Below are 23,486 nucleotides of genomic sequence, written 5' to 3'. Positions count from 1 at the left end.
TACACAAATTTTAATTCTAAATAGTTTGCTTTTTTGTTTGTTTGTTTTGCTTACTGCTTTAACTCTGGTTTAAATCAGTCTGAAACTGATGACAAATAGCGTAGCCATTTGTCCAACATAAAACTCCGCTTGTTCCCATGCTGTACAGGAGGAACAAATAGACCAAATTACCCCTTTGCTTTAAGAGACCTAGAAACCAAGAAAAATTTTCTGTTGCACTTGACATATTTCAGTCACTGATCTATTATACACACACTTCCTCCACCAGGTGTGAATCTTTGGAAAGTCGCATTCAGTCAGGATACTGCTACAGTAGGGTTTTACAGATACAGCCAGCAGTGCTTACATTCAGTTGTACATAAAGTTTGAAAAAACACAGAAATTAAAAACAAAAAAATCAAGGCATGATTAACTTCACACAGCTAGAAGCTGAGAGCATCACAGCCCTGTTTCAGATATGAAATAAATACTTTTATCATTTTAATTTGAAATTAGCCCCATAAGTCTATTTCATTTACTCTTGATCCTCATGTTCCAGCTTCCTGAGCAGCAGCTACATGGTTAAAACCTGATGCCTATTAGAATAAACTTCTGGTGGGAAGTGCTAAGAATTCACCCCACTGCCTACCAATCTATCCAGAAATCTGTTCTCACTCCTACTTCCTCCTGTCTGTTCCTTTCTGAAACAGCAGTAGGGGGGTTGGGATTTTGCCTTTCCTCTACTGGATCACGGTTGTGTACATGAACTATATCGGACCATATGGCAATCTCTTTCAATTCTTAAGAGGCAAAACAAGCTCCCTACCAACCCAATCTGAAGAGATCCAGGTAAGAGAGAAAGCCTACAGATACCAGTGTTCACACCTCCGTGTTCACAGAGACCAGTTACTAAATTCTGCCAATATATTAAAGTAATAGATAGGAACTATAGAAAATGTTGCTTCAAGGGTAAGAGCAGCCCTGTCCATACTCACACAAGCATTTACAGCATGTTCCAGTTCCTCTCTGCACCATACACAGAACTAGCCAGCTGCCTACATGCAACTTCAAGTAGTCCGGAGAAAAAACAAAGACTTAGATGCATTATTCAGCACGCAGGAAGGCTTTGACATAAAGAAAATTACTGTATTGAAGGAAAAACAGTGCCCGTTTAATGAGCAACTCATACAGAGGATAAGCCTACTTGCAGGAGAGTGAAACTGAAAAGGAGAAAGGTTGAAAGCTGAAAAGAAACCTCCGTAGCTGCCTGGAAGCTGCCAGGAAGAGGCAGGCCAACCAGAAATGTAGCAGAGATGGATTTTCCTTTCGTGAGGGGAAAACATTAAAGTTTTATTGAACACCAAAATGCAAAAAATCCAATAGGAAAACAATCCCCAGACACAGCACCTCAGGAGAAATTCCACTACTCACTCTCAGCAAAGAGCAGATAAGCTTCTCACGAGGGCCCAACCTTTGGATACATGAAGTTGTATTTAGCTCTTTGGTAAAACTAGGATTGTCTGATCAAATACACTGGAATAGGATCTTGCTCACTTCCTTTTCTGGAAAGTTAAAACAGACTTTTAAAGAGACTTTATTTTCAATCTTACAAAATAATCATTGCATTTTACAACAGCTTTTAGGCTAGCAACCAAGTTCTTGTGTAAAATAGTACAAATTTTGTCTACGTTTCCATACCAAGTTTTAGGGAATACGACTTAAATGAATATGCAAGGAACTGACTTGACAGAAAATAGCTCCCTCAGCTGGAGCCGCATAATTTTTACCTTTCAGTTTAATTCTACTAGTAGAGTCATTAAGTATGTAACTAAATTATATTTGTATAACACAGTAACCTAATTATTTTAGCTTTACTGTTCACTACTATGCTCTGAAGTTCTTTACTACCGCATAGATAGCTTCTTATTGAGAATAACAAGCAGCAACTATATCAGAGGGAGAAGGGAGCAAACCGAAAGCAGCATAAGGCTTGCCCATTACCTGCCCTAGCGAAACACAAAAATCACCAGAGACAGACAACTGCCAACTGACTGGAGATACACCCAGGATCTGCCTATATTAAAAATCAAAACTAGACCACAGTTTGCCATTGCATCATTTCTTCTTCAGCTTTAATATTGTACACAATGTGGAGACAGACATGGGCCATACAGGGTAAGACTGAATAATATTCTGCCTTTGATTTATAGGTGTTAATGCACCTGTAATCTGCAATCAGAGATCCATGACATTTGATATACTAATACCAGAAGTGTTACTGTACAGAACCATTTAGTCCTCATGTTAAGGTTAAATATTCATCCCGCTCAATTTAAGAAATTTGAACATTTTTCTCTGTCCACACTTCATATAAAAAAAAAAAGCCAAACCCAAAACATAAGCAATTAAAGAAATAAAGAATGAGATGGCCAAGAGATTTTTAACAAAATCTCTAAGCACTAAATTAAACTAAGCTAAGCAGAAGTCTGACCACATCTGTATTTGCCTTAGAGAGAAAAAGCGATCCTTTACTGAAACACTGCTCTAGACATGACTAAAAATTGCCACTTACAGAATAACAAAGAAAAACAATTTTCTTTTCATTGATAAGCAGCTATGAAAAGAAGGCACCTTTGTATTTTCTTGGTTCTGCTTTATGTCATAATTGCATGTTATGAAGATTAAACATCCAAAAACCTTAAGGGTTCAAATGTTAGCATGAAAAAGTTGAAGGGTTACAACTCTCCCTCACTTAAACCTTACAATGAACATTGGCAAGAGGATGTCAAAGATGCTAGTAGCCCATCACATTTTCAACCTTCAGAAGACAGCTGTAAAAAAACAACTCCCCCCCCCCCCCCCCCAAAAATCACAAAACCCCAAATAAACCCCACCCTTCAAAGAAACTTCAAAATCCATGTTTAACAACAATGTGTTAAAATACTAAGTAGTCTTAAAAGTTAAAATACTAAATCTTAGCAGTGCTACAGGGTGATACAGATTCCAGAAAGCTCACAGAACCTCTTTAGAAACAAGGTTTTCTAATTCACGCCACAATAATTTAAGGTTCAGTTAGTGTCAAGCACCATTATTTCTTAAGGGCTTTTCTCAGACAGATTATATGTCAAATAGATTTAACCCCAGAGATGTAACATGATCTTATAATAGTTATGACTAAATTACAAGTTTTAAAGTAGACAGCCATCAAAGCAAGGAGAACAGGCAATCGTGGATTCAGGAAATGTACATTCCCCCATAGTCAGCTAATGGCAACTTTAATAGGATGTGATGGATTTTTCTCCACCAGGAGAAAATACTGCCTGCATTTCTGCTTCAACAACCCACGCCAGCTGACTAATGGAGTTATATTTTTGTCTCATATGAGGATGGTTACTTGCCCATCCTCTAGCAGTTGCAGAATGAAACATTAACAGCAGCTGTGGGGCGAACAGAAAAGCTGCTCTATTTGGTAGCCAAGATCCAAAGTACAGGCCTTTCCCCTCAAACAGTGGAGCTCATTTTCTGTCACATGGTGACGAAAAGACGCAGCACAGAACAAGGCTACTTTTAGGGCTTAAAGTAGCTAACTGAAGATACTTCTAAGGAGTAATAAATCTTCATGGGGAGGAAAAGTAAAGGATTCACAGAAATTAAAAGTAGGGTTCTTGGACAGCTAAGAGCCTTTGGGAGCTTATAAGAAGTTGTTGGAAAGAACCACTGGTGGATCAAAACAGGTTTCTTAAAACAACTCTTATCAAATACTATTAAACGTAAAAACTCTACCTTGGCATAAAACAATCCTAATCGTAACAGACCAATCCCAAAGAAACACTTCTGCCACACTACTGAATAATCAGCATATGCCTGCAACTAGAAACATCTTTTTATGCAAGCACTTGGGCTTCAGTCCTGCAAAAATTTAAATACATCACTCTTGAGTAGACCTACAGATCTCTGTGGAAGTCTGTAGAGTTTATCACACACATAAAAGCTAACACATATTTATAAGTCTTGCAGGATAATTGCTTTTGGCAGAATATAAATAACATTGCTCTAATGTGTTTCAGCATCATGGTCTCCTGCCTTGAGAACCAGGCATTCTGGTGAAGCCTGTCATTCTTCATGTAAAGAGTGGCAGCTGCATAGCCCACAGAGACATTTAAACTTCTCTTTGCATTTTCTTTAAAGTTGCAGAATAGCGTTCGGGCATTCTTTAAAAGTAGCAAGAAAGCTAACAAGTGAAGCCAATAAAAATTGCCTAGAAATGCTTTCCTACTAGTGCCATAGATACCACTGGTAGGACTGGAAGCAATTCTTAGACAAACTATCTATAGCTTCCAACACTTCCAAACAGTACATCAATTAGGCTGTGGAGTTTACTACGTATTTTTGCAGAACCCAACGCACTGGGTGACAGGGCAATAACTCAATATGAGAAGCAGTCTTAATAAAGGACTCTAATGTTCACTGTACTATACTACAATGAAAAAGCTTAAAAATCTGCTACAAGAAGAGCTCTCAAATAGCAAGACAGGCATCTGAAATAATTTTAGAAACTTAATGCCAGTAGTTTGCCTAATTGACTTTTAAATGCATACCTAAAACTAGGCCTTAGATTTCTCTCCTTGTCAGTCGTCTTTATCTTTTCAATATTGTCTTACTGTCTCTATTGCCTTTCATTTTAACTTCTAGCAAGGATAAACTTGAGCAAAGAAAGGGAACTTTGGTAACTGTCAATGCCATTGAGAATTAAAAGAATGGTGTGTATCACCTCCTGCAGTCACTACTGCTTCTGCGAGCCCCAGCTGGAACAGCAGATCTCTCTTGGCAGAAGGCCCAGCTCCAGTAAGGAAAAAAGAATTAATGTATTTTGTAGACATAGGAAGCTCTTACAGCAGGTTTACTTTTGCTGTTCCATTCCCCACTCCCCCTTATTTTCATTTGATACCTTTATTTCTCTAATCCCACCTTGAAAAACAGACAGTTTCAATGATGGTACATCATCAAGATTTTACAGCTGACAAACCATTACATGCAACAAGAACAGCCCTGGTATAATTTACTTCTAATAAATTGTCTACAAGAAGTCCAACAACACGAACAGCAATGAGGGGAAAAAAGTAATTTAAAATACTCAGCAGCTCTCTCATACTCACATGATTTCACATTTACAGTTTGTATTGCCTTGGCCCAAATAACCAGTTAGAAATTTCTTGCATTCAATTGGTTTCTACTAAGCCCACTTTGTTTTGCGTACAAAAATTACAAGATAGACCTACAGGTAAATGGAACAGACGGATAATTTTTTAAGTATTTACCTAACTTTTAATCAATAAATCCTTTGTTTGCACCTCAGATGTATCTAGTGTAAAGCAGTGTTCTTTAAAAAAAAAGCAGTTTCTAAGTATTAATGAGCCTGCCCTGACTGAACGGAGACTGAAGGAAGGTGACACAGGCCATCCCCTCCCCACTTAATGAGGTCCTTGTTCAAGGCCAAAGCCCAAGAGCACCAGCACCTCCCAATCCCCTTTATCCTTCTGCTAAAACATTACTTTAGCATCACAAAGCAAGCAGTTGACACTGACATGACCATAAATTCAGTGCATTTCCCAACAAAACTGAAGTGCTAAGTTTTTCCCTAGAACATCATGCTTACTGTTTTACCTCATCACCTTATTCACATAGTTCTTGTGAGACAAACCATTTCAAGAAAAGAAATACCCATACAGTACACAATGCTCTGAAATACTCCTTTTAGATACCAAGACTAATTTCACGTTCTAAAATGCAAACATGAACAGCTAACTATACCAAAAGCTTAAAACTGAATAATCTGGCATAGCAATTTCAGTTTGCTTCAACTTCTGAATGCCTGAAAACACAACACTTGTATTAAGAACAGATAAGCCATCCAAAACTAAGCTAAAATGAAGTCCTATGAAACAACCACATGGTAAAGTTTTCAACCAAAGAAACAAATAATATATTTCAGCTCAAACTTCCTGATGAGGAAACAGATGCATATGGAATTTAACCAAGGATAGCAAGCGGAAAAGTCAGAGAAAGGACGTCAACAAGAATTTTTGCCAGATCCTTTATGGCAATTCTTATGTTTTTATGTAAAGCATTAATATCTTAAAGTAATAGCACCATTAACACCTTAAGATAATAAAATATAGTACTAAATCATTACTAATTTGTGATGCCCTTGGAACACTTTGTACAGATATTAATTGCATCTCTGAAGATCTTCAATATCTCAGGTATCAAGCTTCTTGAACATTTTCAAAGGGAGATTTCCAGTTTCCCAGAAAGGAGAAACTGTAGCTGACCCTCTGTAGTTTTCAAGCTGTTCTGAGCCATCATCTGCCTTGTCACAAAAACTTCCCCAAATGATTTCAAACCACAGATCTGCTTTACCATTAAAAAGCAAACAAGTGAGCAGTTAAGTTCAGTGGATTTTAAATAAATCTACTCCCACTCTCCCTCATTAACTGATCTCAACTGTAAATTTGCTTTAGATGCTTTAAGAGGTGGCTATTAACTACATAGAGACAAAGTTATTTTGTGTGTCAAAATGACAGCACCAGTGCTATTTATTTAGTGAAACTGGATTTGTCAGTGTTGGTAAAATGCAGGCCATTAATGGAATTCTTTTCACTTGTATTTTAAATGGCTTGTGTACTTATGCAACTTTAGCTTATTCTGAAATACTTCACAGGTTAACAGACAGGATCTGAAAAAAAACCAAACCCCAACCCCATTCTGAAGAGTTAAGTATTTCAAATTATGTAAATAGTCTATCAAAAACCATTAAAACAAACGCACCCATAGCACTACCACTACAAAACTTCATACCATTTGGGGGAGGTGGCATTTGAAAAGAGTTCAGATTTACATCTCTTAAAAACACCCACAGAGTTATTAAGATTTGCTTGTGAGTACCCTTTTCTGCATAGTTTTACAAAGGAGCATCAACTTCCAGACCTTTAAAGCTACAGACAGATAATTTCATGCAATCCCAAACAGCATCATTAATACCAAATTCAACTTAATTCCTGTGGATCTTGGAACCTCGCTTGGTAGCAGCCTTAACCACCAGACTGGGTAACTGCTGCTGCAAGGCTATCTATTGAAATGAATAAACCACACACAAAACATTTTCCTTTGTTAAGGAAGTGGTACATAATGGAGCTCAAGAGACTGAAGATGAATGAACAGAAGTTTTAACATTAGAAAAAACAAACCTTAAAAAAATGATAGACAGAAGTAATGCATAATCCTCCCTACTTCTACTGTCAGATATTAGAGCGATTTCTGATCATGCTCTCTATGGAAGTTAAAGGCATACAAATACTACCTGGCTATTTAAACCTTGGGAAGTATCAATCTGAGCTTCTTGTGATCTACTGGAATAATGCACAAAGAAGGGGTTAGACCAAGAGAACTTCCTACTTATTGACCATCTCTGTTATTGCCAAAGGACATATCCCAAAGTCAAACAGAGGCAATTCCTGACAAAATTATTTGCTGAGCTGTAATAAGAACTCATTGTGGAGGAGTGCAAAAATAGTCCTTTGGAGAACACCATTTTCCAGGGTAAATAAAGACAACAGAAATTGCATCCTACTGAAAACATGATACAACCAAACTGTTTTTCTTGGTTAACGATAAAAGCTTGAACAGCATCTTTCAATTTAATCGTTAAGACTGCATTTCTCAGGAATCAAATGTACCATTTTATTATATAGACAAAATAAGGAAATATTTGTCCCAGCCAAGGAATACCAAAACTGCAAAAAATCCCCTCACCAAATACACCCTAGATCATAGATATTAATGCTGTAACTGGGAAATGACAGTTATGCTTTCTCCATTGTAAAATACCTAACTATAAGTTAGACAAGAAACAAAAAATACAGAAAGCAGATCCTTTCTATTGTAGGATAGTACGATTTCTGCACTATCTGATTGTAACTGCCTTGGAAACAAACTGTGAAGCAACCTCAGAAAAGCTGGCCAAAATTACTCTTGCCTTTGAAAAGTGACACTTGTTCCTTCCTTTGACATGTGAAAGTTAATTAGGGTATCTCTTACTCTCCACTGAAACGATCTTTTCCTGAAGCACATGGCAGAGATTCAGATCATCATGCCTTACTTGGGATGATACATTGATCAAAGCTTATTGTTTGCACTCTCCAGCTGAAAGAAGCATGAGGACCTTAAAGCTTACTTTAAGGTTTTACTTCATCCATTGAGCTTCAGTTGTGGGGATCAAGCTCACGCAGCACAGATAGATAGCTTGCCAAAAGATAGAAAAGCCAATCCTATACCTCCCAGTAGCTGCTCAGGCTTAAAAAAAAACAGCTGAAGTAACAGATTTGGTAAACTTACTTCCAGTTTTTCCACAAGTCTAATCCATACATTTTTATTTTGTTCAGAAAAGAAGCTATACATATAATTGTAGTTCTACCTCAGGAAGATTTGTTTACAAACCTCAAAAAAGTTGACTCTTCTGTAGTGGAGAAGTCACTCAACATTGATTTTCAACACTTCTGTAATGTCTTCTCCTTTCACTGCTGAAAGGATGAACTTGTAGCCTGTGGGAAGCATTCTGTCTTTCTACAGCAAAGGAAACACATGTTTTCATTTGGGTTATGTTTTTGTTGTCCCAGAGTGGCAAAAACCAGGCTTCTTGCTAGCATTGCTCAAGGGTAAAACCCTGGTATTAAGACCTGTAAGGGTGCTCAGCGGGCCAGTCAAAATGTCTCAAAGAGACTCTAACCAGTGTCTTATTTTCCAGAGAAGCTTTTCAGGATAAGCTGTACGAGAACACTAATACAGAGAAATGCTCAGAAAAATACTTCCTAAAATGCTAAAATGAAAACAAAACCTACAAGGATGGGTATCTCTAAAAGTCAACATACTTCAAGACACAGAAAGATATGCCACTTTCAACAGTAAAAAACAAAAAACCCAAACCACAAAAAGCAAACAAATAACAAAATAACTAATGCAAGAAAACTACAGTTTTAAAAAGGTACAGCAGAGAAGGAAAGAGAGGGGAGAACCTGAAAAACTCCTCTAATTAGACAGCTAAGCTTATCAGTTTTCACCTAGTTAACCACAACTTACTTCAGAAGGAGGAGAATAAAAGGTCCCCACAGGAAATTACACTATACTAAACTATGGCACTCTAAATTCATGTCTTGTTCTAGCTTCCTTGAATAGACCCATTCTTCATCCAGAATTCAACTAATAGATGAAGAGCAGCTCATGTTTTCTACCTTGCTTGAGGGGAACAAATGTGGACATACTCTCCCTTTGCAGGATTTGCAGGCAGCCATAACAGAGAAATGAAAGGTAGTGAATTCCTGCACTGTCAACCCAGGGAGTTCAAAGAAAACCAGAACTGGTTTTGTATCAGTGACAAACATACAACATGCTTGCACAAGCATCTCCTTTACACTGTGCAGAGCACCCCAAGCATATGATGTAAGATACTTAAAAGCATGTGATAAAGCAACACTGCTTCAGCTTCTCCTGAAAGCATTTCCAAAAAGTCCTCTTCATCCCCCAAACAACCTGAAAACAGAGGAGTGTCTAATCCCATAACAAGATTCCATCAGCCTGCCTGTAGCCAAGAGGCTGGGGTGGAGGTATGGTCACGGCTCAATTTTCAGTGCCCCAGGCAAATCCTTAACTGATTTCTGCAAATCCTCCATTACCTAACACGGGGTTGTTAACATGCATGATTCTTTTCCATCACCATAGTAACAAAGCACGTACATTTTAAGGTGCATATGGGGGCTCTTCTAGAGGATGTGTCAAGTTGAATACAGCTAAGACAATATAAGATATTTTAAGCTAGACCCGTTCAGTACAAATACAGAAAGCAAGAAAGTACTGTGCTAGATATCATCACAGGACTGCTTAAGCAGTGGTTACACATCCATTAAAAAGTCTTCTGGAGGCTGAAAGAAGTAGATGATGAAGCAAGATTCTGTCAGGACATTTATGGGCCTTAATGCATAAAACCAGCTGTGCAATAACAGCCTGATTTTAGACACTCTCTCTAACTTCTTCAGGAACCACAGAGCAGAACACAGTAAAAAAAAAATCTTAAGAACAATGCACTTTACCTACCAATTGCCAGAAAAAAAAAAAAGGTATAAAAAAATCTAATTAGAAAAACGTATTTACCGATTAAGAAACGACAAGCAACTGGCATTTTCGTTTCAATGAGAGTTGCAAGTACTTTGCACTTACATGCCTGAAGTATGACACTATTCCTGTAGGATACATGAGTGACACCACAAAAACCCAGGCTTAATGGTAATCCATACATTAGGTGCCTCCACAGCAAATATGCCCACACATGTCAACAGCCTAACTGGCACTCTGCGACTAGCATGCTAGATGCACATATCCCATAGTGACATGACTTCTCATAACAGATGTCATTATCACCTTAAAAGAACCAAACCAAAAGCAAGTTCAACATAACAAATGTATTTTCCCTCGAGTAACGTCTCATACAACACTAGAGAGAGCTTCCAAATTGGGGTGAGGGAAAACCCCAACACCAAAACCCCAACTTTCAGATAAGGATTAAGAAAATAATGCTAGCAGAAAGAATATAAGAAACAGCACACTACAAGTCTGGATAGAATTACAGCAATATTACCAACATCTGAAATACTCTCATAGTTGAAATCTGAAAATTAAAGACTAAAACCTGACTAAACTGCAGAAACAAACCAACCACTAACAAACTTGTTAGAACGTTGCTTTACTTTTCAATATTAGTATTTATAGAATTGTAATGCTTAAGGTGCAGTCTTCAATTATACAGCACGACCTGCGCGTGATCAGAAAGTGCAGTCCTCTCTGGCACACGATGAGCAGCAAATGAGGCAAGGGGCTGAAAAAAAGAAAATGAGCATTTCCTAGTATTGAAGGTTTGAGAGCAGAACCCAGGCAATCTGATTATATTCCTGGCTCTGTCTCATTATCAAAATCATCAAAATTCATACCCCCTGGCCACATGGATTGTATTTGCACAAACAATCTCAGTTCTCAAGTCTGAAAATTCTCAAGCATTTCATTTTCAACTTTGCATTCCCTTGGCACGCTCATTATCTACCACTGGTAGCAGCAATCGATTTCGTCTACAGTTTTTTCTTCTTAAAATCTTGCAAAATTAAAATAAGAGGCAGCAATCCCCAAATTTTTTTGCATAACAGCAGCAGCACAGATCAGTACCATTTGAACTACAAGTGGAACTTTTAATGAGATAGATAATTGCCCCCTGAAGTGGGCACAAACATACCTATCCTAAGTCTACCCTACTAGGAAACTTCCAATCTATTCTTGGTCCCAAAGGGAACAAAGACCAGTGATTAGCAACAGTAACTAGTGCTTACAAACATACAGGTTTGGTACATAAGATCAGCCACTTACATAGATTAAAAAACAGGATTTCCCATTTTAAATGTATAGGCCTCAACTCTAAATCCTGAATTGGCTTCTTTACACCTTTCAAAAACGTGTTCCTGTTCAAGGCTCAAGGTGAATCGGCCTGAATCACAGGCTTCATATTAAGGCATGCTGTACTGGGATCCAGAGTAAGCACACCACGCACAGAAAGAAATACCTAGGGCATAGAGTACTTCATGTCCGAGAGGCTGAAAAGTTTCTAGGAAGCTACCTAAAAATTCCTAAATCACAGCAGGCTCTGTACTCCCACCTTTCACTACCCTTACTTAATCCTTTCAAAAGGTTAAAGAGAGAGAAATCACTTCTGCCCTCAAGGTTTATACCACTTCACCAGAACAGGTCTGCACAATTTCTGAAAGAAAAAAATCCCAGGCAAGAAGCCTCACTGAGAGTTGTATCTTACCAGTTCTGGGTTTATTTAGGGAAGGCAGGCAGTCTCAGTAACAATTTTTAATAACCCTGACACTAGTTTTCAGTAATTACTTGTTTTATTAATGAAATTCTTGATGCTTCTTGTTGCTACGCTTGTTTACTCACAGCATTAGACTTTACTAAAACTGAAATAAATGAGTTTCATTTTTGCTTTGACAAACTTCAGTGTCGCAACTCGTCAGTCCAAGTCACTAGAAAAATGGTAATTGTCAACAGTTGTCAGATCATCTTGGGGAAACCCTATTTATTTGGTACTGTTTTTCTGGAGTTTCTTTTTTTGGGGGGGGGGGGGGGGGGGGAGAAAAGACAACTCTTCCATAGACTTAAATGCCGCCTGCTCTTGCAAACCATTCAAGCCAAACACCGGCTCACAGAATTTCTTTAGGGGTTCTGAACAGGTGAGTGTTTGAATTGCTGTGGCAGAAGTACGGATTACAAAACTTCCTCAACTAACTAAAATATCACAAACAGCAATAGTCAAAATCTTCAAATACAAGAATGAATAGATCGGGGTGGGGGGAGAAGAAAAAAATAAAAATCTTTACCACCTCATTTTTAAGATGGCTTGGATGTTTCAACAGTACACATTTGGGGAATTCTTGTGTAGCACACACATGAAAAATATTTTCTTCTGAATGGAAGTTTGGTATCAGGCAGCAATGCAGAATGGAACACAGTAACTGCTGAAGTTTCTATGGCCTATTTTCCCTGTTTGAATTGAAGTATTTACTGTCATATGACAATGAGTTCTTACGAGAAAAAATGCCTGTGATCTCCTTGCATGTATAGATGCATTTATCATCATTATATTGGTACTTTATTATTATTATTATTTATTTTCCCCACCTTATTTGGAGCATCAGGAATTAGGGCCTGCAACTGTGTGTAGCAAGTCAGCTATTATTTAATCAGAGCCACATTTATGAACAATTTTAGTACTCAAAGCACTTAAATGCACATTTTTTGTCCCTTGGCATATCTAAAGATTTGTCAGTCCCCCCCCTTTTTTTTTAATTCTTTTCTTGTCATATGTAGGAGAAAAACAGTGACTATAAAGCACTGAATATAAACAAATGAATATTCTTTTAACAAACTGGTATTACAGATATCAGCATGAACACTATGTAAAAGATAAGCTTGAAAAAGTTGTGAAAACACATGCACTTAAAATGTCTGCTTACCTCCTACAAGTTAAGTGCTGTTCAATACCACCACAGTCTTAGAGACTGGTTCCTATTACAGATATTTTTAAAGTAGGAGAGATACCATGCTTACCCTGGTACCATATACCATAAAATATGTTACCATATACAACATGATACCACCTCATGTATGAGGCAAACCACAGGGAGTAGTGCCAGCCAACAGATTTTACCAGATCATAGTCTAAGCACTAGCAAAAAAAAAAATTCTTCTCTTACAGAGTACAGGAAAAGTAAGTGCAAGGAAAGTACGTATTGCTATTGTCTTAAGCCTAGAAATATATGTTAATACAGCATACCAAAAGAGCATCCAGTCACCTTCCTTCCCTCAAAAACCAAGCATCACTGAAGATTATTTCTGCTGAATACCAAGACTGGTTAGAAGACACGCCTAACAAAGTATTAGAAAGTATAAAAAAAAAAAGTTGCAAATATGTTTACATCTTATTGAATTTTAATTTGAATATTTGTACCACATTAGTCATCAAAAATTGAATAAATACTTCACAACTGGAAGTGCTTTCAGAAAGAATGAGTATTTTCGAGGGAGAGAAAGAAGGAACAAATTTTTTATTATCAGGAACCATTTAATTTTTGTTTACAACCAATTCCAGCCATTCAGTAACTGTGCAAACTGTGACAGTTAAAATTTGCTTGCTTAATTGTTGTTGCACATTAGAACAGAGAGGAAAATGACAAAGATAGTTCCCTTTTTAATATATCCATAAAGAAACTGGGATCCTCAACAACATGGCAACTCCCAGGCATCTTTCAAATTCCTTTAAGGAAACTGCAATATGTTCCAATTGAGAAAGAAGAGTAAGAGAGAGAAAGCAGAGAGTTAAACATTAGAACACCACCATTTAAGACAACATACATTGTATGCTGTTTCATAGTTACTTTTTTTGAATCAGGGAAGTAGAAACCAAAAAAAGACAAAAGTATTTCCTTTGTCTCCTTTTTAAACTTGTGTCAATACTCTGAAAAGTATTTTTTGTTTCTGGTGTTTGTCATATCCCATCGAGTCATCACCAGTGCATATGATTTCTTCAGATGTACATAAGAATGGGTAAATAACAAACAAAAATGCCAGTGTTTAGCCTAAAATCCACCAGAAATGCCCTCAGCTTTAATCCTGTGACTTCCGATCCTGTCAAGATATATTCCTTTCAAGAAATGTCTTTACTTTTGAAACATATGCTGACGCCCTTACTGCCACTTTAACACTTCAAGAACATTAAATTTTAAATGAACAAACAAGGGAAACACTCGTCATTTTTTAATTCAAATATTATCACTGGCTCCAGTTATGCTGAAACATCCAGAGAGCATTCTTCTGCAATACCACAGTAATCAAGAAATGTTGCTAAGGTGAACCTTTTTTTTTTTTTTTAATAATAAAACAAACAAACCAACCCCCCCTGATTCCCAGATTATGTAACATGCAAATTCAGTTTCACCTTCAAAATAGCATCATGTAACATAAAGCTGAAGAGACAGCAAGAAGCAGTTCGTAAGACTGGAAAAGCCTCCCCAGAACTCTATAAAGAGCCACTGCCCTAAAAGAAAATATTTCAGAATTGCAATGATTTCATATAATCAATTGGTTTAGAGGATGCTTTCCTTAAAAAAAAAAAAAAAAAAAAAAAAAAATTAAAAATTCTTACTTCTTTTTACAAAGTCCTTACATTAAGGGATGAAGAATTCCAAAGTCTATATATGCCTTAGATAGCAGAAAGAAAACTAGCCTGCTGAAAAGTGTTAAAATCCTCCGAGAACTAATAAAACCGAACTAATTGGCTTTGCTTTCTGCGATACGATTTCATGTTCATCTTTCAGTATTTGGGCTTGTAATACAAAGAGTTCTGAAGCACAAATGAAGTATAGACAGTATTTTCATAAATACTGAAGACATGAACATACCAAGTAAGTATTTTATTTTAAAAATTTAGTTCAGCTTTACTGTTTCAAATCAACGCTTGACGATGTTTATAACATCATAATCTAGAGGCTGTTAAGCACACAGCATTAGTATACACCATGTTTCTTTAATTTATATTCTCTTAAATTAAATTATCTAGGACAATGAGTATAAGATTACCTATATTTATGTAGCAAAACAATTAGCATATGACAGTCTGAATCTGTAAAAATACAGTATGTAAACCAACTCTGAAAATAATTCAAGAGCACAAGCATTCCCTGAAAGAGACCACCTGCAATACAGAGGAAAATAAACAAGCCAATAAAGCAGTGCTCCTACTTTCCAATAGCAGCAACTCAGACTCCATCTTAAGCCTGTCATCATTCATCCCTGCTGAATGGGGACTACATAACGTAACAATTATTTTGTTTTACCCAACACTGAAATTCAGTAGCATTTATAGACAGCAATAAAATCTGCCACCAAAACAGGAATTTGGTACAGTGCTTGCTGACCTGCCTGCTTTGACATTATTATGTTAAGTTGCATGAACAGCAAATTGACCCGCAAGTCCACAAATCCTACTAATTCCTTCATTTAAAAACTGATAGTATTTGTGAACACTGTGTTCATGCTGACCACACTGATTGCAAAACACCACCAAGGGGGGGAAAAAAATAAAATTATCTGGAGGTATAGAAATACTTTCATTTAACTAATACCTAACTGACAAATACAGTAACATCCTTACAAAAACAATGTAAAAATCACCAACAAAGATTCATCCGTGGCTATCAAAATTTTATAAGGCTGCCTATCATATGTTCATGACTGACAAGAAACCTAGTAGTCCTTAATGCAGCTTTTTAATTAATCTTCCCCCCACCACTGAGAATTTAACATTATTAACTGAGGTCAAACTCTAGACACTGCAAATATTTATATCTTATTCCATAAAATGAAGTTTTATAAACAAAGAATAATGCTCAATTACCAGAATATTCCTGGTAGCCACAATGACACAAAATGCATTGCAAAGTACCCGTATTCGCCCTTATATGCCAAGAGATTTGTTAATGAATTCAAGGCCATTGATGTCATCAATTATACTGATAAAATTAAACACAGTGAACTTTTAATATATGATGAATTTCAATTTGTAGATCTGCCCTATTTTCACAAACAGTTTATTTGGAGCTTCCATCATATTTCCCAATCATTTAAAGTGACACGCTTGTGTTATGTGCAAAATCAACCAAAGAGGAACAATGACTCTGGCCTCACCAAAAATGCTGTCAAAAAAAGCAGCAAATGAAACCAAGAAGAGAAATATTTTTCTTATTTTTCTTCTGATATTCTAATAACCAACGTAAAAAAAAAATCTATCCTTTGAGAAAAAACACCATTTATGGTGCTTTGTAAGGTTATACACATTTAGCTCTAACAACACTGAATAAACTCAAACCAAATACTGTATGTGAGCTTTTCTTTCTCATTTTAAGTAAAGATTAGTAATCTTTCAGGTATTCTCTTAGGTTGCACTAACAACAAAGCCTCCACCACTCCACAAATGTATAATTAAGGATCACTTCAGTGTAATTTGTTAAGATAATGAAATAGTGTATTCATGAGCAGTGAACATCACCATTTTAACGCTGGCAACCACAAAACAGTTACATCAAACAAATACATTGTCTGCTTCAGGGATCCTTCATCACTAAGTTTCATTTGATTTTATTTTTTGAAAGATTTCAAAATTTTTTAAATCAAAGTTAATACACTGACCTCTAAACAGTTTATGCCATCTTAAAAACATTTCTCTGTTATTCTGATATTTCAGAGGTCTCTCCAGCCACAGCATAGGTTAAGGAGAAATGACGATAGCTAATCTGCCATAAAATTCTCGAAGTAAACAGACAAAAAATGAACTGCACTGCTGGCTTCTATCAATTTAGTTGTCTTCGCTGTTACCTGGATTTTATAATAGGCAACATTTTCAGATGTCTCATTAGGTATGACCGACTTCCTTCTATGCTAGGTTGATTATCTTGCAGATGTAAGACAGTATTGTTCAATAAAACATAAATTACCCAAAATTTATTAACATACTGTCTTGAAAACATGCTCATAATAATGAATTTAATTTTCAGTATTTTATTTTTGAGTCAGTATTTCTGGAGGGGAAAATATTTCAACGTTTTCTGAATAAAACTCTTCCCTGCTTAAATGTTGGGTGGTACAGCGAGAAGGTACTTCTGAACTAATGCTCCTTTACAGGAAAAGGACAAACACAAACCGTAAAAACAACTGCCCCCCCCCCCCCCCCCCCCCCCCCCGCAATCTTTACAGTAACTTCCCATGCTGGCAGCCATAAGCCCTCTTTCTGCTGCCCTCTCTGATAAACCTGCCGGCCTGGCCGCCTCTCCCTTCCCATGCAGGTCTGATCTGCGAGGCTGCTGAATGCAGACACTGTACTGCACTGTGAATGGACAGCCAGGTATTTTATGAATGGAGCGGATCACGTGCTCCCAGCACCTCCCCGAGCTGATATTTCCCACATAACTGTGTCAACAAGCAGCGAACAGCACATATTAATACAGCAGGTCCTGGAGACCTTCCTCCGCCAGCCGCCGGCTGCAGCCTGGTCCTTAGCACAGGAGCAGCAGCTTTGGGCGCTCAGCAGGGCAAGTTTTGCCGCAGGTCAGCGGTGATGACAGCAAATTTTTTTTTGGTTGGGTTTTTTTTTTTATGAATGGAGATTGTGGTATGCAAATGAGAGCGATTCACAAAAAAGGAAACATGGCGGCGGCCCCGGCTGCCGGCCCCGCGGGCGCCGCAGCGGCTCCCGCCCGGCCCGGCCCGCTCGCTCCGCTCCGCGCTCAGCGCCGCGGCCGGCAGCGCGGAGCAACCCGGGCTCCGCTCCCCCGCGGGGCTCTGCCCACCCCGCTCCTCGGGGACCGGAACGCCGTGTTTTGGGGCGCGCACGGGAAGGTGCGCAGGCTGTGCTCAGGGGAAGGCAGCGAAATGGGAAATCCGGCTTTCCTGCCGGAGGAGACCCGTCCGCACCCCGCCAGCCGGGCTGCTCTTCACCCACCCACTGCTACCTACCCGTACAATGGGCGCAACGCTCCCTCCCCATCGCCATGGCCGCGGCCGGCGCCCGCATCATTCATAAAATCAGCCCCAGCAAATACCGACATCGCAGACGGTAACGCTAAAGCTCGGAGGCTGGAGCCATCAACCTTAAACTTCCCGGCAACAGAAAAAGTTTCAAAATACTTTATGTTTGGCTTTCAATGCCGTAAACAAGACGGATGTTCTCTGACAAATATTTTTCTCCTCCGACCCAAAATGTATTTCAAAGACAAATTACATGCAGGGGGGATAGAGCCGCACACACGCACATTCTCCTCCTCTGGATTTCCTCCAAACCAGTCACATTAAAAATATTAAGAGATTCTTGAACTGGCCCCTTCCTCTCTCTCTCAAAAAAAAAAAAAAAGAAAAGAAGAAAAAAAGAAGTCTCAAGTGCTCATTAAAAGGGAAAAAAAAAATGCTCTAGGGTAGGTTTAAGCTGTATTTACACTGACTGACTCATCCAATTAAAATTCAGGAGCAGTTTCCTGCAGGATGAAGCTCCCACACATTAGTTTCCATGTGAAATATCTACAAGTAATAGGATATTATCAGAGGTGGTACGTGCCGATACCTCTCTGGGCATTCAAACCCCATCCTCCCCCTCCAAGACACCATCGTTACCTGCACCGTCTTCTACCGGGCTTTAATTAAACCACGCTTTTCTGGCCGCTGGCTCGCAGCCCTTCTGAACCAAGCTCCTTCACAAAGAGGGAGCTTCTGGGCTTCCATGTATGCGAGCAGAAATGCGCAGTACGCGGACGAGGAGGCCAGGACACGTACGTGCGCGGGCAGAGGCCCCCGCGGGGCGCGGAGCCGGGGGGGGGGGGGGACGACGACGGACGGACGGACGGACACGCCGAGCCCCGGCCCCAGCCCGACCCCGGGGCGGAGGGGAGAACGGCGGCTTACTCGTTGTTAGAAGTCGCCGTCTCTTCGCTCATTTTCTCCTCACCGCGATCCGACAGGGAGACGGAGCAGCACCGACGCAGCCAGGGCGCAGCCAGAACTCACCAGAAACTTCACCATTGTTACCCCCCCGGTCCGCCGCCCCCGGCCAGGGCACGGGCAGCGCTGTGAAGTGAGGGAGAAGGAGGGGAAGGGCGGGGGGGGGGGGGGGGGGGGCGAGCGATCTTTATCCTGGAAACACGAAATCCCGTTGTCCGGCGCTGGAGCGTATTTCCCGTGTCTGTAGAGATGATGATGAAGGTAGCGGTAGAAACAGCGGCAACAACCACGGGTCTTCTGCTCTCGAGCTGCTCCCGGTTAAAGGGGAACAGAGTGCTGGAGACAAGGGAGGGCTCCCCGCCGCAAAAAGCTGCACCGCACCGTCCTCCCGCTGCAGCTCATCTCCCGCTGCAGCCGCCTTCGCTGCTGCTGCCCTCCTCCTCCTCCTCCTCCTCCTCCTCCTCTTGCTCGGCCGCCTCCCTGCCCGCCCGCCTCCCGCGGCCAGCCGGGGCAGGCGGCGGCAGAAATTCCTCCAGACACCGGAGCCGCCACAGGCCGGGGCGGGAGAGGGGTGGGTAAGGGGGGCAGAGCGGCTCGGCTGGGCTCTCCCACCCCCTCCAAAGCGACGCCGAGCACTGCGGAGGGAGGACGAGCCGGCCCCAAGGAGAAGGCTGGTGACGGGGGGAGGGAGGCGTTTTAAACCAGCCTGGGGGTGGGAAGGGGGGGGACGGAGGAGAGAGAGGATGCGTCACGGCTGTTTGTGTGAGGAGAGGAGCGCGGAGGGAGGGGAAGAGGAGCTGTAAGGGCGAGAGACGAGCCCCTGGCCGCAGGACGAGGGGGAGAGGAGGGAGAAAGCCCGCGGGGAAGTTCAGCGGCAGCGCTCCCCGCCCGGCAGCAACTCCATTAGCGGCCGCCGCCGCCTCGGCTCCTCGCCGCCGCCTCCGCCTCCTCCTCCTCCTCCTCACAGGAAAACTGGGCGGAAGCGTTGACTTCAAGCTCCTTCCGCCACCACAGCTTGATCCAAAATAACCACGGGGGAGAGGGCGGAGGGAGAAGAGGGAAGAGCGAGGGGAAGAAAGCAATCCCCTCGGCCTCGCGCCCGCCGCCGGACGGGCCCGCGCCGCCGCCCTGCGCTCGAGTTTCCTGAAAGTAGTTCCCTCCCCCCCGGCGCTGCCTCACGCGCTTCCCGAGGAGCCGCCGCCGCCGCCGCGCGCGCGCGCACGCACGCACGGCGCCGCCGCCGCGGAGGGATACGCGAGCGGCCCCGGCGTCGCCCTCCTTCCTGCCCCGGGGGCGCGGGGCAGGCGGCTCGCCGCGGGAGCCGCTCCTGCCCTCGGCCTCAGCTCGGAGTGGGGCTGCGCCGAGCCCCGGGCGGCCGGCGGGAGCGGGCCGCTGGCGGAGAGGACGCCCGGCCCGGTCCGGGGGGGGCTCTGGCGGGCGCGGCTGAGCGCCGTCGGGTCCCCGCGGGGCCGTGCCCGGGCGCCTCCGCCTGCGGGCTGGGTTTCCGCTCCTTCCCTACTTCCTTAAGCCGAAGTGAACGTGACCGCGAAGCGCGCGGCAGCCCGCCTCTGGCGAGCGCGGGGGGCTGGTGTCCCGTTCCCCGCCGCCGGCGCCGCCTGCCTCGCAGCCCGCCGTTAGCCTCCGCGTTCCACAGAAACGCGCCGGCCGGGAGGACGGACTGGCGAGCCGAGAAACGCGGTCACGTTCACCTGGATCTGCTCTGCTTCAGGTGACGCCGTCTGAGGCCGCCGCCGGGGCGCGGAGGTGCGGCGCAGGGTTTGCCCTCTGCCGTTGCGGGGGGAGCCCTCCCGTAACGGGTTCCGTGACTCCGCAAACGCGGGAGCGGGCGGTGGCGCGGGAGGGCGTACGGAGCGCCGGCTCGGCCTCTCTGCCCCCCTCTCTCTCCACGCCCGCTGAAATGGAAGCGCTTGGAGTCGCTCCAGGTAAGCGGTGAAGGCGAGAAGCAGCAGCAGCAGCGACCGAACCCAAGTCCCTCTTCAGGAACTTGGATGGTAGGCGCGCTGCTTGAGCTGAGGGAGAGGTGGAGCGGCACTGCAAACCCCGAGGACTCAAAAACCATGAGTCAGACCATCAAGTAAATTAGGTTATAATAAAAGATTATGTTGCGGGCTTGTCTGTCGGCTGGATTTTGATCTCTTCCTGTCTAGTCTTTGCATGCGTGCTTGCCAACCGATACATCTCATTGCCCGAAATTTAGGGGGTAAAATACTGTGGTGCTACTGTAAGAGACATCGCTTCCCTGATGCACGTTCGTTAATCCCCGGCTTCTCGTGTACTTCCTCACTTTTTCGCAGCAGCGCTCCAAGAGCCTTCACTGTCAACTCTAGTCCTGTTTCAGTTTTTCCTGTAACTGCGGGATTTCTTCCCAACCCTGGTGGTGTCATAGGAGCAGCGATGAGCTGTTCTCTCTTCCTGTTTGAAAAAGATGGGGCGAGCTCCCTTGGCGATAATAACATGTCTGATTCCCACACTACCAGTGGTTGGCTGCTGTTCCCAAGGAAGGGAGAGACTGGAACATGGGAAATCAGGAGAAGGAGTTTTCACCGTTTCAGGCGAACCTGGAGTGCCTCACATCATCATAGGCCAGACTGCAAACTTGCAGCATCTGTTTGAATGCACAGAAGCAGGGCAGTATTGAGTTTATCAAGGGTATTTGTTAAGGAAGTTCTTCCTTTTCACTTAAGGTTCAAAGTACAGTTTGTCTGTGGGTCTTAACGATGTCCAAAGATTTTTTTTTCAAGACTTTCCCTTTTTCTGTGTGACTAAAAACTATAAGAAAATTTTGCAGTGAGGAAAAAGCGTATACAGTTTCAGTCAGGTTTTTATTTTGAGGAGTGGTTAGTTAAAGCATTTTAAACATAAATGTATTTTTATTTTACGGCAGGCAGAAAAGGGCATGCTTTGTTTCTAGATAGTTTATGTTCGTCGCAATATTCCTATGGATCGAAATTCCATGTTTCTGTAAGAGGGTTCTACCATAAGCATAATGGAACAATTCTAGTAAACTGCTATCATGCTCTCTCTGATAAAGGGCCTATAACACGTTTCAAGCAGCATACATCTCAAACCTGCTGTAATAATGCTTGCTTCCTTGGATCTGGAAGGGTTTTGGAGGAAAATTTCCAATGGTTTTGTAAAAGCTTTTTTTTTTTTTTTTTTTTTCCTAAAAGAGTACACTCAAAAATGGATAAGTTATTCATGGCACAACCTCATCCAAATACTAAAAATACATTACAAACCCATTTTTTGTACAGTTTTACAGTTCACATGAATCAAATTGAGTATTTGATGGAACTCCCCTCAAGTGTTTTGAAACTCAGCTGTGGGGACGTAGTATTATTCTACTTAGCAATGAGAATCCTTTCAGAGAACTTCCTGTCTTGTGACTGGCAGATAGTGTGACTTCCTGCCAATTTAATTCTCATTTTCTACTGGCTTCAAAGTTGAAATACTTAATGTTCTGTAAGCTACTGGTCTTATTAAGATAATTTAATTAATCTGATCCTGTACAAGAATGCTCAAGAATCAGCTCAGTTTGTCAGATGGTGGTATAGCTCTGTTCAGATGCACCTGAAGAAAAAGACATGATGATGACAAGAAAGAGCATTAATCTGGGGTTTTATTTTAAATTCCTTAAATATGTTTGATGTAAAAATGATTTTCGTCATGGAGATTCAATAAAAGGAACTGTTTTGTAATATACCAGAGATAATTTCAAATCATTTCAGTCTCCCGAAGGTTTTTGTGAGTGTTTTTATTAAGAATAAAACATGTATCCATTTGTCAACTGAAAATGAGAGACTCGTCCTGTGACCTGTGGTTGTCTGTGTGGAGGAGGTAAGGGGAGAAGGGCCCACTGGTTCTTCACCTGTGGCGGCTCTTCAGCTTCTGCAAGCAGTCTTGTGCTGCAGTCTGTGTAGCAGAGGCCTTGCAAGCAGTTTCTCTCCCTTTACCTGAATACCATAAAGAGGACAGAAAATCTGCACTAGTCTGTGTCTTGATTTTGAAATCCTGTTTGTTTACCTCTGCCCAGGTTGGAAAGATCAGAGGACACAATCCCAGAGGACTGGGTATTTTGCTGAGCGGCAGTTGGTTTCAGGGCCTTCCAGGTTCGTTTTTTGGAGTAGAAATAAGAGATCAGGTGTTTTCAATGTAAGTGGCTTATTTCAGAAGTATGTGTGAGCCCTCCCTGTGCAAAAAAGGCAGAAGCAGGCTGGGCATGGGTGACACCATTCGGAAACCTCAAATGGCCACTTCATGTCCCAAGCACCACATGTTTTAGGGTCTTGTCTTTCTTCGTACGTTCTGTGCCTCTTTGCTTTGTGGTGTTCCAGACTTTACAATTT

At 41.6% G+C, this 23,486-nt stretch overlaps 1 protein-coding gene across 4 annotated transcripts in view; it reads right to left on the bottom strand.

Moving 5' to 3' along the window:
- The window catches only part of SPRED1 (sprouty related EVH1 domain containing 1), a 63,932-nt gene extending 43,775 nt beyond the window's left edge, over positions 1-20,157 (bottom strand). The window contains exon 1 of one of the 4 annotated variants that reach the window (XM_030043289.1): positions 19,084-20,157. In XM_030043289.1, the coding sequence (XP_029899149.1) occupies positions 19,084-19,115 (32 nt within the window). In that variant the 5' untranslated portion in view covers positions 19,116-20,157. Of the gene's footprint in view, positions 1-974; positions 998-8,475; positions 8,535-18,795; positions 19,013-19,083 lie in introns of those variants that run through there. The other 3 variants (XM_041129499.1, XM_041129490.1, XM_030043305.1) reach the window with 3 other exon arrangements.
- Positions 20,158-23,486: the final 3,329 nt, after the last annotated feature.

Source organism: Aquila chrysaetos, chromosome 2, assembly GCF_900496995.4.
Source record: "Aquila chrysaetos chrysaetos chromosome 2, bAquChr1.4, whole genome shotgun sequence".
NCBI lineage: Eukaryota > Metazoa > Chordata > Aves > Accipitriformes > Accipitridae > Aquila > Aquila chrysaetos.
Note: the sequence above shows the minus strand (reverse complement) of the source record. Positions and strands in the feature narration are given on the sequence as shown.